The 13,552-nt window shown below is 35.1% G+C and overlaps 1 protein-coding gene across 1 annotated transcript in view; it reads right to left on the reverse strand.

Moving 5' to 3' along the window:
* LOC129266969 (uncharacterized) overlaps positions 1-13,552 on the reverse strand; it is a 248,295-nt gene that overhangs the window by 202,204 nt on the left and 32,539 nt on the right. The window contains exons 20-30 of the mRNA XM_064104176.1: positions 12,980-13,078; positions 11,840-11,962; positions 10,945-11,067; positions 10,223-10,318; positions 9,787-9,885; positions 7,225-7,317; positions 5,097-5,189; positions 3,371-3,463; positions 1,747-1,839; positions 757-849; positions 74-166 (exon numbers count right to left, since the gene is read on the reverse strand). Coding sequence (XP_063960246.1) covers positions 74-166; positions 757-849; positions 1,747-1,839; positions 3,371-3,463; positions 5,097-5,189; positions 7,225-7,317; positions 9,787-9,885; positions 10,223-10,318; positions 10,945-11,067; positions 11,840-11,962; positions 12,980-13,078 — 1,098 coding nt within the window. The remainder of the gene's footprint in view (positions 1-73; positions 167-756; positions 850-1,746; positions 1,840-3,370; positions 3,464-5,096; positions 5,190-7,224; positions 7,318-9,786; positions 9,886-10,222; positions 10,319-10,944; positions 11,068-11,839; positions 11,963-12,979; positions 13,079-13,552) is intronic.

Below are 13,552 nucleotides of genomic sequence, written 5' to 3' on the forward strand. Positions count from 1 at the left end.
TTTGCAATAAATTGTAAGAACTTTGATTCATCAGGAGATCTAAATTTGATTTGTAAAGGATTAAAAGACTTACATCTAATTTGGCAATACTGGCCAAGATATCCATAGGGGCATTCACATAATCCATCCAGGCAGACTCCTCCATTTTGACACAGGGGCCAGCATTCTATGAACACGTGAGGGAAGAAGGCGGTGCAAAAATATATTATCACTCCAATCATGTATGCATCTGTTGACCAAGCACTCTGAAAATCAATCACCTCACAGAACATAGTAACAGGGAGGTAAAGAATTTTCATCAATGATTTGGAATCTCCTGATTTGGGGTAATTGGCCTACGATGGATGAATACGGAGGAGGGCACACCCTCAAGGGTGAAAGGATTCTGGATCACTGGCTAGTTTGTGAAATTTAAAGCTCCCCAGAATTACCATAGAGAAATATCAATAATTCAGCAAAGACAAAGAAAAAAATATTGGGCAAAGAGAAACATATTAAATGATCTTCATTTCAACATATACTCTGAAATTGCTAAGACATCATGTGATACATACAAACATGTATAAAGTCCTTCAGTTTAATTCAACATTCATGAATTTGGAAATAACATAACATTCATAATAGTGACAAAATATAAAAAATATGCCTTAACACATCATTGTCTTCCTGTTCAATGCAGTAAAGCAAAACTACAAAATAAAAATATATTCAACGTGACTCAGAGATCAAGGTTTTTATCAAAAAATTGCAACTGACCTCTGCTTTCACACTGAAGTCCAGAGTAGTGGAGTGGACAAACACAGTTGCCTTGGAAACATGTTCCTCCATTCAGACAAGGGGGGTTGCAAGCTAAGTTGCGAAAGAAGACAAATAAAAGTAATCATTTTAAGGTCAGACTAAATGCAAAGTGACAGCTGCTGTGTAAAATATTAATTATTTTTAATTCATTAAAGAGCTGACTACATCAACTAATTATACACCATAACACAGATACTACAAGGGGAAGATTGGACAGTACATAGCCCGCGTAATGAAATGCTCGGGAAGAGCGCCCTACGGCTTTGAGTAAGTAACAACCTTTATTTACCTTTGCGTATCGCGAGATGGTTGTGTACAAAACATATGAGAGAAATGGTGAAGGGTTGAAGGAATAGATGATTTTTTAATTTCAATTTTTTTTTCTTCAATTTTTCCCCCTTAAATTTGAGATGAATATATTTCAGAGGTTTCTTGGTAATGAAAGTTGGAATTATTCCCATGCGCCACCCTTGAGCCCTCTCCAAAGTCCCCTTTCATTTTCCCCATATGTTTTATACAGTCGTGTGCCAATATGCGAAGGTTTACTTACTCAACGCTGTTAGGCGCCCTTCCCCAGAAGCATTTTTCAGGCGTTTTGGAGCGTTTAAAAAAATTGTCGAAGTGTCCGATCTTCCCCTTGTAGTATCTTTGACCATAATTACCAATTAAATACATGTTCATTTATTATCTGTGAGGCTGACTGCCTTCTCTTATGCCACGAAAAAAAGTCAGTCAATATCTGCAGAATCATTTTTATTTCCTCAATGATGAACCATACAGCATATTTAATAGTATTCTCATAGCACTGACATTTTTAAGTCTGGCTTAACTTTGGTCTACAATTGCATGTGGGAACTGTTGCCAACCTATACCCTTTACAGGTAATAAAACTCCTGCAATACAAAGTGCAATTAAAATGTTATTGATATTATGTAGTTTCACACTCACTTTCTAATTCACATGCTATACCCTCATATCCAGTGGGACACACACATGCTCCAAAGTTACATGTTCCTCCATTCTGACAGGGTCGGATGCAATCTACAATACAAATATATCCAAAGGTTAAAGGTCAAAGGTCATAGACATCACACTTCTCATTCAACAAACTGTAGTAGTTAGGGATTCAAGATGATCATATTGAATAGTAATAGCAAATTATGATATTTTTCAACAAATATACATGTACATGCATGTCTGAATTCTATTAACTCATCATACACAAATTTCTTGTTGACTTTGACTATTATTTTTCATGTAACCTACAAAGATTAGTAAGTAGTATTCCATTAAATATTGACATGATTTACATTATAACAAATTCTGGAATATTTTTTTATACTTTGGTAGCATTTTCACCAAAGGGGAGTCAAAATGGCCTTGCACAGGCCAAAAGTCAGTAACAGACTGGAACCAATCCTCTTCGTGAGAATTCCAATAAAATTTTCTGATTATAAGCTAATGAGAGTACAGGTTTTTATTTAGTATAGAAAATATATCAAAACAATTTTAATTTGGTATGAAACATTAGGTTGAAAAATTCATTATCAGGTAAGTGTTCCATTAAGCTATACATTAAGGTATGCAGGACTTTAGGCAGGACCAGGGGCCCGTAACACACAGATTAGCAATCATCGTAGACATTTTTACAACTGATTGCATTGACTGCAAAGTACAATTAATCATGAAAATCAAGTGTACGATTAATTGCTAACCTTTGTGTTACGAGCTCCAGAACATCAGAACATGTTCTGGGTGCTAGGTAATATGTACAAGGATACAATATATCACTTAGAACAAGGATAACCAGTTGTGTGTGATATCAACATGCATAACTCAACAACAGCTACATGTATATAAAATGGCCATGTAAAAAAGTTTCATGTACTATGATAAGAAAATCAATCAGACTCTAAAAGAAATTCCCCAATAATAAATTATCTGATAAGAGAACATATAAATGAGATAATGGCTAAATAACAAAATTAATATTTTAGTAGTGTCTCTAAAGAACTCGGTTGAATGAGAGAAAAAAATGCTAAATTAAGAAAATCACATTAAAATAGATTCTAGAAAAATAAATGAGAGTGAAATGAATAAGAGTGAAGTAATCAAAAAATATTTTAGATTCTGCAAATGCATAGAAACTGTGAAATTAAAAACCAACACTAAAAATGGAACACAGAAATAGAAGTAAACATGACATCATAAAGTATACAAGAAAAAAGATGTGATACAAATCTGACATGTACAACCTTACTAAAACGAAATTTATGTTTCTCTCTATCAGATATGGATATTAGTGAATATGTAGTATCAGTTAAGAAAACAAATTAACGAAGGGAAATAGTCAAATTTAAAAATTAAATGCTTTTTTAAGAAGCATGCATGAAAGTTACTACAAAGAGCACATGTTATGGTTGTGAATAAAGTTTGTATATCGATAACTGCTTGAGAGTTTGGGTAAGTGCATGGATGCCATTGCTGATTACATTCTCTGAAAATCAATGGAGTTTGATGAAGATGAGCTTCTGTTATGTGATTATTATTTTTCTCTTTTGTTCAGTATTACCTGGCTCTTCACAATAAGGCCCAGTAAAGCCAGCAAAGCAAAGGCATAAACCATCTACACAGGTTCCCCCATGAGCGCATGGAAGGAGACAAGCTAAGACAGACAGATAGACAGATGAAACACAACAGCAAAACAAAAAAATATGAGCAATACTAAGCAAATGTTTAAGATGCTGTATTGGAGTGTATTGAGCAGCAAAAAAAAAATCAAAGGGAATTAAGATTGACCTTTAGGAGCCTTGCGCTCTTGTTTATGGGAGTCATTTCTTTATGGAGGTGGGGGTCAGAATATACTAAGCAGTAAGCATTAAGCTTTTCAATTAATAATATTTCTGTATTAATGGGGACATTATCTGCAGCTATACATTTTGTCAATCATTGATTCTATATCTGTAAGAAAGAAAAAGCTGATTGCAGTTTTCATGATAACTACATTGAAAATGTATCATCTTTATCTGTTAACTAAAGTACAATAACCCAAAATTAGAGTTATTTTGTAATACTTTTTCTCAATTAATTTAGTTCATTGTTAAAAGTAAAATAAAAGGGCATTATGAAAAGACAACACATATTACAAGGATATCCTGAGAAGTAATAACAAAATCTCTAGAAAAAATATGAAACAAACTCACAAGTCTATTGACAACCAAAGAGAAAAGGAAATCATTATTATCCATTAAAAAAATCAATGACTTAATATAAGCCTATACTTACGATGTCAATAAAGCTATGAGGCAAGAAAAGGCATTGTCAGTATGTAAGCAAAGAAAAATATCATATAAGTCATATGCATATTCATGTGCATTTGAAATTTGAGCAGCAGAGCAAAGCATTTCATGAGAATAAGATATGATTAATGATGCCCTGTGCAAAGTGCAATGTCTTGATAACCATTATCTAGGCATGGATACTTTGTCACAAATTAAACTCAGAGCTTGGGTTATAATTCACATGGATCATTCTACAATACAAGTTGAATGGGGTTGTTATCACAGCTATCATCTACTGTATTATTCTTGGATAGAGATGTTTCTTGTTAGCAGAGAACAGGATACTGTAACACAGCCTACAGTGTTAACTTAATCATCCATGTGGACGCTGATGACTGCAGTCCTCAATGTCACACTAATTAAGCAACCGATTAGCTTACAAATGTCACATGACTACTGTCTTACTTTAAGGTTTGTAATCATGTTTACAGCATTAGATAAAAGAGGAAAATATTTGTTTTAAATCCAGAATTAAGTTAAACAACCCTGTAAGGCCACCGCACACCTTACGACTGTTCACGATCCGACTTTGGAACAAATCGCATTTTGCTCATTTTCTGAAGATGTGAATGGAACATATTTTATTTGAGGTTAAAATTAATTGAAAGAATACTATTATAACCATTTTTTAAGATTGCAAGCTTTTATTTTGGAGTAAAGGCCAAATTAGTTTCAAATCGTAGCCAATTGTATGACAACTATGACATCGTTACGACTAGATATTAAATTCACTTTTATTCTAAGAAGGATGATAGCATAGTCACAGATTTGAACATAGGTATTCGTACGATGATTTAGAACATTACACAGTAAGATATTCCAAGTCTCAATATTAGCATCAAATTCTACTACATTTTATTCTGAAATCGGGTCGCAGACCAATCGTAAGGTGTGCGGTCGCCTTTAAGGGCAGAAAGCAAGGAAAGGGATGTAGAGGTCTGGGAGGGGAAGACTTACCTAAATCTTGGCAAACTTTTCCTGTAAATCCTGGCTGACAGATGCACACACCCCCAACACAGGTGCCATCATGCATGCAGGGTGGATCGCACACTGGTATAGATATAACCATTAGTAACTAAGCGATTAATTCATTGTTAGTAGTTATAGTTGCGCAATTGTGTATAGAGTGGCAGTATTTGGTGAGCTATTCCTGTTATTATTTCAATTTTGATGGTTCTAATCGGTTTGTGCACGATGGAAATCTTTGGCAAGCCTGTCAGTTGTACACAATTCAGCCTCTTGGCTGAAGTGCAATAAAAAAAAAACCTTTCCAAGATACTAAAGATGCTAAACAGGAATTTCCATGAAATAATCAAACATTTTTTGCACATCAGACTCCCATTTTTTCCAATTTCATTTCAATTTTTGCATGTCTAAAGTCACTAAGATTTGAGCTCACAAGAGTTAGAATTAGTGACGGACAATTCTAGGAAGGTCCCATAAGTACCGGGACAGATAAATTGATTGTTAGTAGTATACCATCACTTGCCATACATTGTCCTATTTACACAGTTTATGACATGTAAATAAGTGAGTTTTCATTGATTTTATGGTACATGATTTGAGAAAGTGGGCAGTTTCCACCTCCCTTTTATACAGAAATTACGGCTACATATTTTGAATGATTCAGAACAAATCACTGAAACAGCAAAGAAAGTTCATTTTAAACAAATATAAGCATTTCATGTAAATGGGGCAATATACATGTATATGGCAAGTGAGGGTGGTTGCATAGATGAGTATAGAGTGGCAGTATTTCATGAGTGAACTAGTGCAAAATGGCATAGATAAGAGCTTCAGGTGTAATATCATGAAATAATCAACACTTCCTGTACGTCCGATCCCCTTTTTTCTATTTTTATTTGACTTGTCAAACTGCTTATCAAAAGTCATGATCTTTTGAGAAAATACAAAATTTCTCATTCTTGTTTCACTCTGAGTGTCATCTAAAGATTAATGAAGTTAGAGCCACAAATTGTTTATCTATGTGGGTAGCATATGTGTATTTACATCATATCCCTTGTTTTCAGTTTATAATTTCAAGTTTAATTTAAGGATTTAAATTGCAGTAAATAAATCAGGCGTACAACTCTAATGATTCTAGAGTTTATATGTCAAATATTATATTACACATAGGAAATCCTCTTCAGCAATTGAAGCAGGCATTGTCATTTAGAAAATATGTTAAAAGCACTGCAGTTATCTAAATATAATGCATTATAACATTCACATTAATGAATAAAATGGATTTTGGATTAAATAAAGCACTTTGGTAGTTGCACTCCAAACACACTGTATATACAAAATCAATCACTCATGCATATATTTTCCTTCATATTTTTATATAAAAAATGCATAATTTCGTAGAGAATATCAAAAGCAGACACCAGGGCCCGTATTCACAAAACTTTAATAAATCTCGTAATCATTCAGTTTTTTAAAATAAGTAGACTTACTAAATTTTTATGAATTAGGGCCCAGTGAATATATTTAAACATTCTTAATAAATAATAATTAACTCTCTATGAGAATTTTGCAGCATAAGAAAGTCAGTGGCCTGCTCCATACAAGAGTTACAAATATATTGTCCCATTGCTATTATGGCAACTACCGTGGTAACAGGGCTCAGCAGCCAATCACAATCAAGGATTCCATGGTAGTTGCAATTACGGCAAAGTTACATGTACAAGAGAAAAAATAAGTTGTGAATCTTTATGAAAAAGGCCCCGGTAAAGCATCAAAACAATATATTTAGTGCAATTTCTCTTTCTCAGTTTTATGCGATATATATCACTCACATATGCATATACTAAACACACACAAGGATTTATTTGAGATTTGTTAAGATGCAAATCTGGTAAAAAACATGCAATATATCACTCAAATAGACAGTATATGCATATATACTAAAACACATATGGATTTATTTTAGGAGATTTGTCTATAATGTCAGCGGTTGAATTGCAATTGCTGCAAATGCAATCTCTGTATTGGTGTATGCAATAAGTAAGATGCTAGCCATAGAACTTTGTTGATTGGTTACTGCTGGCTTGCTTTTATTCCTTAGAAGCGAATACCTACTTACCTCTTTCCTGGCAGTAGAGCCCGCTGAACCCTGAAGGGCATTGGCATACCCCTGCATTGCACACCCCTCCGTTGATACAAGCTGGCTCACACACTATTAAGAATATATAGATATCAACGTATAATAAACTCTCAATCGTATCAACATAGCTGGAGTAGTAGAAGTATATGTACATGGTATACGTAAATCAATTTCTTTGATATAAACCCCTCCAAAAAAGTTTGGAAATCTGATTTTGATCAACAATCCCTCCTCGATTTTAGTGAATATTAATGCATGATTGATACCAATGAATAGATCATTTAATTCTCTTTAAACTTATACCCTATATGATATGATTATGGTTCACATGGAGGTGCAGTGCCTTGAAATGTGGGGCAAGGTCAAAATTCAAAAGTTGCAAAATGACACAATATTGAAAGTCACTGTTCTTTTTTTTCCGTGGTGATGAGTGTATTTCTCAGCTGTTTCCTTTTTTCCATGCACCTTAACATCAACATTAACAAAAGAGAATTAAGGATGTTCCACAGTTAAAGTGAAATCCATGTCATTTTCACCAAACTTTGCACATAGATACTTTAGAACCTTAATATTCGAAATATGCAAAAATTAACATAGGTCCATGTGCTTGATTTTTTGCTATAGAGCTTCAAAGTTCACCCAAATTGATGTTTTTAAGAATTGCGCATTCAAAAGAATTTGGCATTTTTAGACCGCCCAAGATTACTACAATGAGTTTAAACCTCTATTACTCAGTCAAAATACATGAAAAAGTCATCAAATTTCGCAAGAGAGTTAATAATTGTATCGTTAAAATGGAGAATATATTTATAGTGCTATGTGTTTGCAATTTTAAGTTTAACAGCACTGTCAGTTCTTAAAAATGGCGTAAAAGATAACAAAATCCCAATCTAAAAAATGTAAAATTTCAGTAACAAACTACAAACGTACAATAAATGCTGCACTTTATTCAAAATCCATGTCATTTTCACCAAAATTTGCAGAGTTGTAGAGGAAGGTATACCTAAGAGGTACAAACATTAAACAAGTGGAATGCCTCTGGCCGTCTCACCTGCATCACGCGATTCAATATAGCAGCAGTGCTGATTTTGAAAACTACTATAACTCGCACAAGATGTTCAGTGATACTTGGTTACTCTTATTTCCACGTTTTATGAACTAGACCAATACACTTATAGAGATATGATGGCAATTCAACAAATACCCCCAACGTGGCCAAAGTTCTTTGACCTTACATGACCTTTGAACTTGATCATGTGACCTGAAACTCGCACAGGATGTTCAGTGATACTTGATTACTATTATGTCCAAGTTTTATGAACTAGACCAACACACTTTCAAATTTATGGCTGTAATTCAACAAATACCCCAATTTGGCCAAAGTTCATTGACCCTAAATGACCTTTGACCTTGATCATGTGACCTGAAACTTGCACAGGATGTTCAGTAATACTTGATTACTATTATGTCCAAGTTTCATGAATCAGATCCATAAACTTTCAAAGTTATGATGGTAATTCAACAGATACCCCCAATTCGGCCAAAGTTCATTGACCCTAAATGACCTTTGACCTTGGTCATGTGATGTGAAACTCATGCAGGATGTTCAGTGATACTTGATTAACCTTATGTATAAGTTTCATGAACTAGGTCCATATATTTTCTAAGTTATGATGACATTTCAAAAACTTAACCTTAGGTTAAGATTTTGATGTTGATTCCCCCAACATGGTCTAAGTTCATTGACCCTAAATGACCTTTGACCTTGGTCATGTGACATGAAACTCAGGCAGGATGTTCAGTAATACTTGATTAACCTTATGGCCAAGTTTCATGAACTAGGTCCATATACTTTCTAAGTTATGCTGTCATTTCAAAAACTTAACCTCAGGTTAAGATTTGGTGTTGACGCCGCCGTCGCCATCGCCGCCGCCGCCGCCGCCGCCGCCGCCGTCGCCGTCGGAAAAGCGGCGCCTATAGTCTCACTCTGCTATGCAGGTGAGACAAAAATAGGGGTTCATGTGCTTGTTTTTAAACTATCACCATTTTTATTAGAGCAAATGTGCTTTTTAAAACACCAAAAATGCGCCGAATGCTTAGTATCTATGTGAAGAAAAAAATCAAAACCACTCTACCATTTATTCAAACTCGGGTTAATATTCGTGATTCTTGGCAGCACTGCAGAGTAAAGTATTTTGAAATTGTAGAGAATATTTTTTTGAATGGTCCATGGAATAATTCAATTTTTTATCTTCATGAAATAGCGCATCGGATCTGCAGTTAAAGTGCAGAAGATGAGAAAAATCAGCTCATACCCGCAGCTAATTAATCACCTGTTCATCCATTGTGACGTCAGCGCGCAGAGTGTAAATTATGCGCAGATCATAATGCGCACAAACACAACTGTGGAACGTCCTTAAATGATCTTTTGAATGATATCAAACATGCATTGTGTAAACGTGGGAGTTTGGATAAATTAATGGCCAAACTCAGATTTCCAAACTTTTTTTAGGAGTTTAAATAGAATATGAATACATGTACCTCTTGTCTGACAGAACTCCCCGGTGAATCCTGCACCACACTGACACGCCCCTTGGTAACAAAATCCTCCATTGCGGCACACATCATCACATGGTCTCTCTGGGATGAAAAAAAGAAAGATGGCAAGTAGCAATGAACAATAACAAAACAAAAAAAATTATGCCACAATTTACTATTAACATCTTTAGACTTTTTTAACAGAGGAACATGGTTTCAAATCCCAGCTACAGAGTAATTTCCTTTGGCAAGACACTAATCATCATCGTGCCGCACTCTACCCATATATTTAGAGAGAATGATGTATTAATTTGTGTCCATAAAACACATGTTTCTAGATGGAAAATCTTTTCTATTCTGTTAGGCTCACAGTCAACGCTATCTGTAACCTTACCATCCACATTATCAGATGAATGAAAGTGATCATATATGAACTTACCCTGGCTGCAGTCTTCCCCTATGAAACCAATGGGGCACTGACACGCCCCTCTCACGCACTGGCCTCCGTTCACACATGGTGGGATGCAGGGGACATCTGAAAGAGAACACAACATAATTTACCATCATTTATCTATAAATGAATCGGCTTGAAATACAGTTACAGTCAAGGTCAAATTAGCTTGAAATTTATCTTCACATGTTTTCTTTATATTCCACCATGTGCTTAGTGCCGAAATCGAAAGTTTGGGTAGTAGAAGCAACTAAATTGATACTGATTACAAAACAATCCTTGGAAGAAACAAAGCTTATACAAACTAAAATTAAGCCATGATGATCAGTATCCGCATTACACATGTTCAATTTTATGAGCCATTCTGTTTGTTTTCTGGCAATTCCATTACTATGGTAATGTACAATGGGTGTACCTGTAAATAAAAATTGTTTATAATGAAAGAGTTTCATGTGATACGGCAGACATAGCTTGCTTGAACTTTAAAACATTTAAAGAATAATCCTTTTCAGCAGTTTGAAAGTAATCTTGGGATGATACAAATTGTGTATCGGAAATGATAAAAAGGAAAGTAAGATACAAAGCAGGCATACAATGTCTTAAGTACGTTAGTAATAGAATACAGTGACCACAAATATGGATGTGATTCCCAACTCTTCATAAAAGATCATGATTCAAAAGACTATTGAAAAGATCAGATTTGAGCTTACCAATACAAGAGAATCTATCGGGTCCAAGGCGTTGTCCGATGGGGCAGGTACAGGCATAGCTTCCGGGTAGATTGGTACATCGGTGTGCACACTGTAATCCTTCTGCCTGGCATTCATCAAAATCTGCATAATAGCAATATCATGTAAATACATGTAACTTATATGGTAATGGTAAATGACTTATACGGTAATGGTAAATCGTTTTATGGAAATGGTAAAAAAGTCACATGACAATATTGAATCACTTATGCAGCATTAGTACATCACTTATATGGCAATGGGTTCATCATAATGGTAATCATATTCAGTGAGTTTGGTATGAGCAAACACTTGCATATTCCAATGAAGAAATGTTATAAAAATAATGATGACACTTTGATTGGGCATTTTGTTTCAACAAAACTTTTTAAAAAGGATGTACTTTCTAGTGAGCAAGAGATTCTAGATTCTTGGTTTGTCACCAGCAGATCTCATATTGTCTGAACAACCAATATGCTTAATTATTAGAGTATAAGTTTACCACACTCTAGCCCGTATTCTGAAGTCGAGTTTAGCTTAACTCAGGTTTAAAGTTGTGGTTTAAGTATGGAAAGCCAATCGTAACATAAATCACTAATGGTAGAGATGTCATATTTCAGCTCATTTGGCTCTCAAATCATTCATAATTGTCTAGGAAGTATAAATAGATGATTGTCTTCACTGTCGATGAATCAGGAAAGAGCACAGTAAAAATAAGAAACATACAACTTAATAAAGATTTTGACGCTTTTGGCTTCCCATAGTTAGACCATGGTCTAAGTTAAACCTGACTTCAGAATACGGGGCAATATGTCAATGTCCAAATCAAATGCATGAGAAAGCACAGAATATCCTAGAGAGTTTTTGTTTAACTTACCAATGCATCCTGTTCCATCAGTTGAGATCTGGAACCCTAGAGGACAGGAACATCTGTAGCTGCCGTAGGTGTTCTGACAGGCACCAGGACAGCGGTTCAATCCACTTGCACACTCATCAATATCTAAAAGGGGATTGGTCAAATAATGATAAAAATCCGCTTTTATATTGCGCTTCATACATCGAAATGACGTGTCTAAGCACTTTACAGATATATTATTACCCCGGCCATCGGATTCAATCAGTCATTCCCGCACACAATGTGTGCACATCCTCCACTCCCTTGGGAGTATTCCGGTGAGTCGCCGATGAGGCGCACACAGTACTGGACAAGCTACGATGACTTTCACATCCTACCTGGTACCCGTTTAGCACCTGGGTCGAGAGTGGCAAAGTGTGGATTAACGCATCGTCAAAGGACGCCAGACCGCGGTGGGATTCGAACACACGACCCTCTGTTTACAAGGCGAGAGTCAGAACCACTACACCATGGCTCCTCCTCAAAGAGCATAGGTTCATATTTTAATATCAATAGTGTAAACGCATTTCTTTAACTTACAATCAATGAATAAGACTGGATGTTTGATCTTAACGTAAAGTCTGATATAAATCTTGAAACCAGCTGGATTTGAAGCGGAAATCTCTTGTCCTGAATCAAAATGGTTCCAAGATTTTTCTGACTTATTTTTTCCAGATTGAGCATGCAATCTAATTCATTGGGTGCACACCAGAAATGCCTCAACAGTATTAAACTTCCTGAGAAAGCCTTCAAGGTCCTTCAAACCTTCAAATTATTACGAAAGAACAAATCCAGGAGAGAGGGCAGATGTAGACACTAAAGATACAAACACCTCTTCATAATTAATACACTTTGAATTTTAATCAGAACAACAGGCAGTAATACATTTCACTAATCAGACATATCTTTCTTTTTCTCTCTCTCTCTTTCTGTTCATTTGTAGCTATTTCTTAGAAAAAAATACAAATGCAAAATCAAAATATCAGTCTTCACCCAGAATTAAACAAATGTAACAATAGCATTCAAGGAGTAATGACTGACTTCTGGAATACCCATGAAGTTTGTATGAATACCACTAGTTCCAGTAGTACACAGATTAAGAAGAAATCACTGATATCTTACCCCGACTGCAATCCGTCCCTGTGAATCCAGGGGCGCATTCACACACCCCTCTATTACAGGTGCCGCCATTCACGCATTCCCTTCCGCAAGGTAGAGTACCTGGTAAAACAAAGGAGGGATTTCACTTTCATTCATATTAATTTCAGAGATCATATCAGGTTGCAGAAAGAACTCTAAATTTGAGTTTGGGTTTCCAAAAAAATACTTGATTTGTTAATAAAAGCTCAAAGCTAAGTGACATTAATTAAAAGTTTCAATTCAATATGAATTAATTAATAATGATATTCATATCCACCTTGAAAACCAAATACAGCCTGAACTTCCATAAAATATAAATGAATCAATATCAACCTCACTAATAACATCCACAATAATCTTCCCAATGACCTTTCAAATGGCTATTCTTACAAGATCTTCCATCTGTGGCTGATATCCTGTATTAAGGTATATGCAATAACAACCAAAGGTGCTCACGCACTGAACACTGAAAGAACATGTGTCTGATTTCATATATTTTCTTTAAAATGAATGAACTTCTTATTGACCTTCATAATAACCTTCACAATAACCTTC

The sequence above is a fragment of the Lytechinus pictus genome, chromosome 8, assembly GCF_037042905.1.
Source record: "Lytechinus pictus isolate F3 Inbred chromosome 8, Lp3.0, whole genome shotgun sequence".
Classification (NCBI taxonomy): Eukaryota; Metazoa; Echinodermata; class Echinoidea; order Temnopleuroida; family Toxopneustidae; genus Lytechinus; species Lytechinus pictus.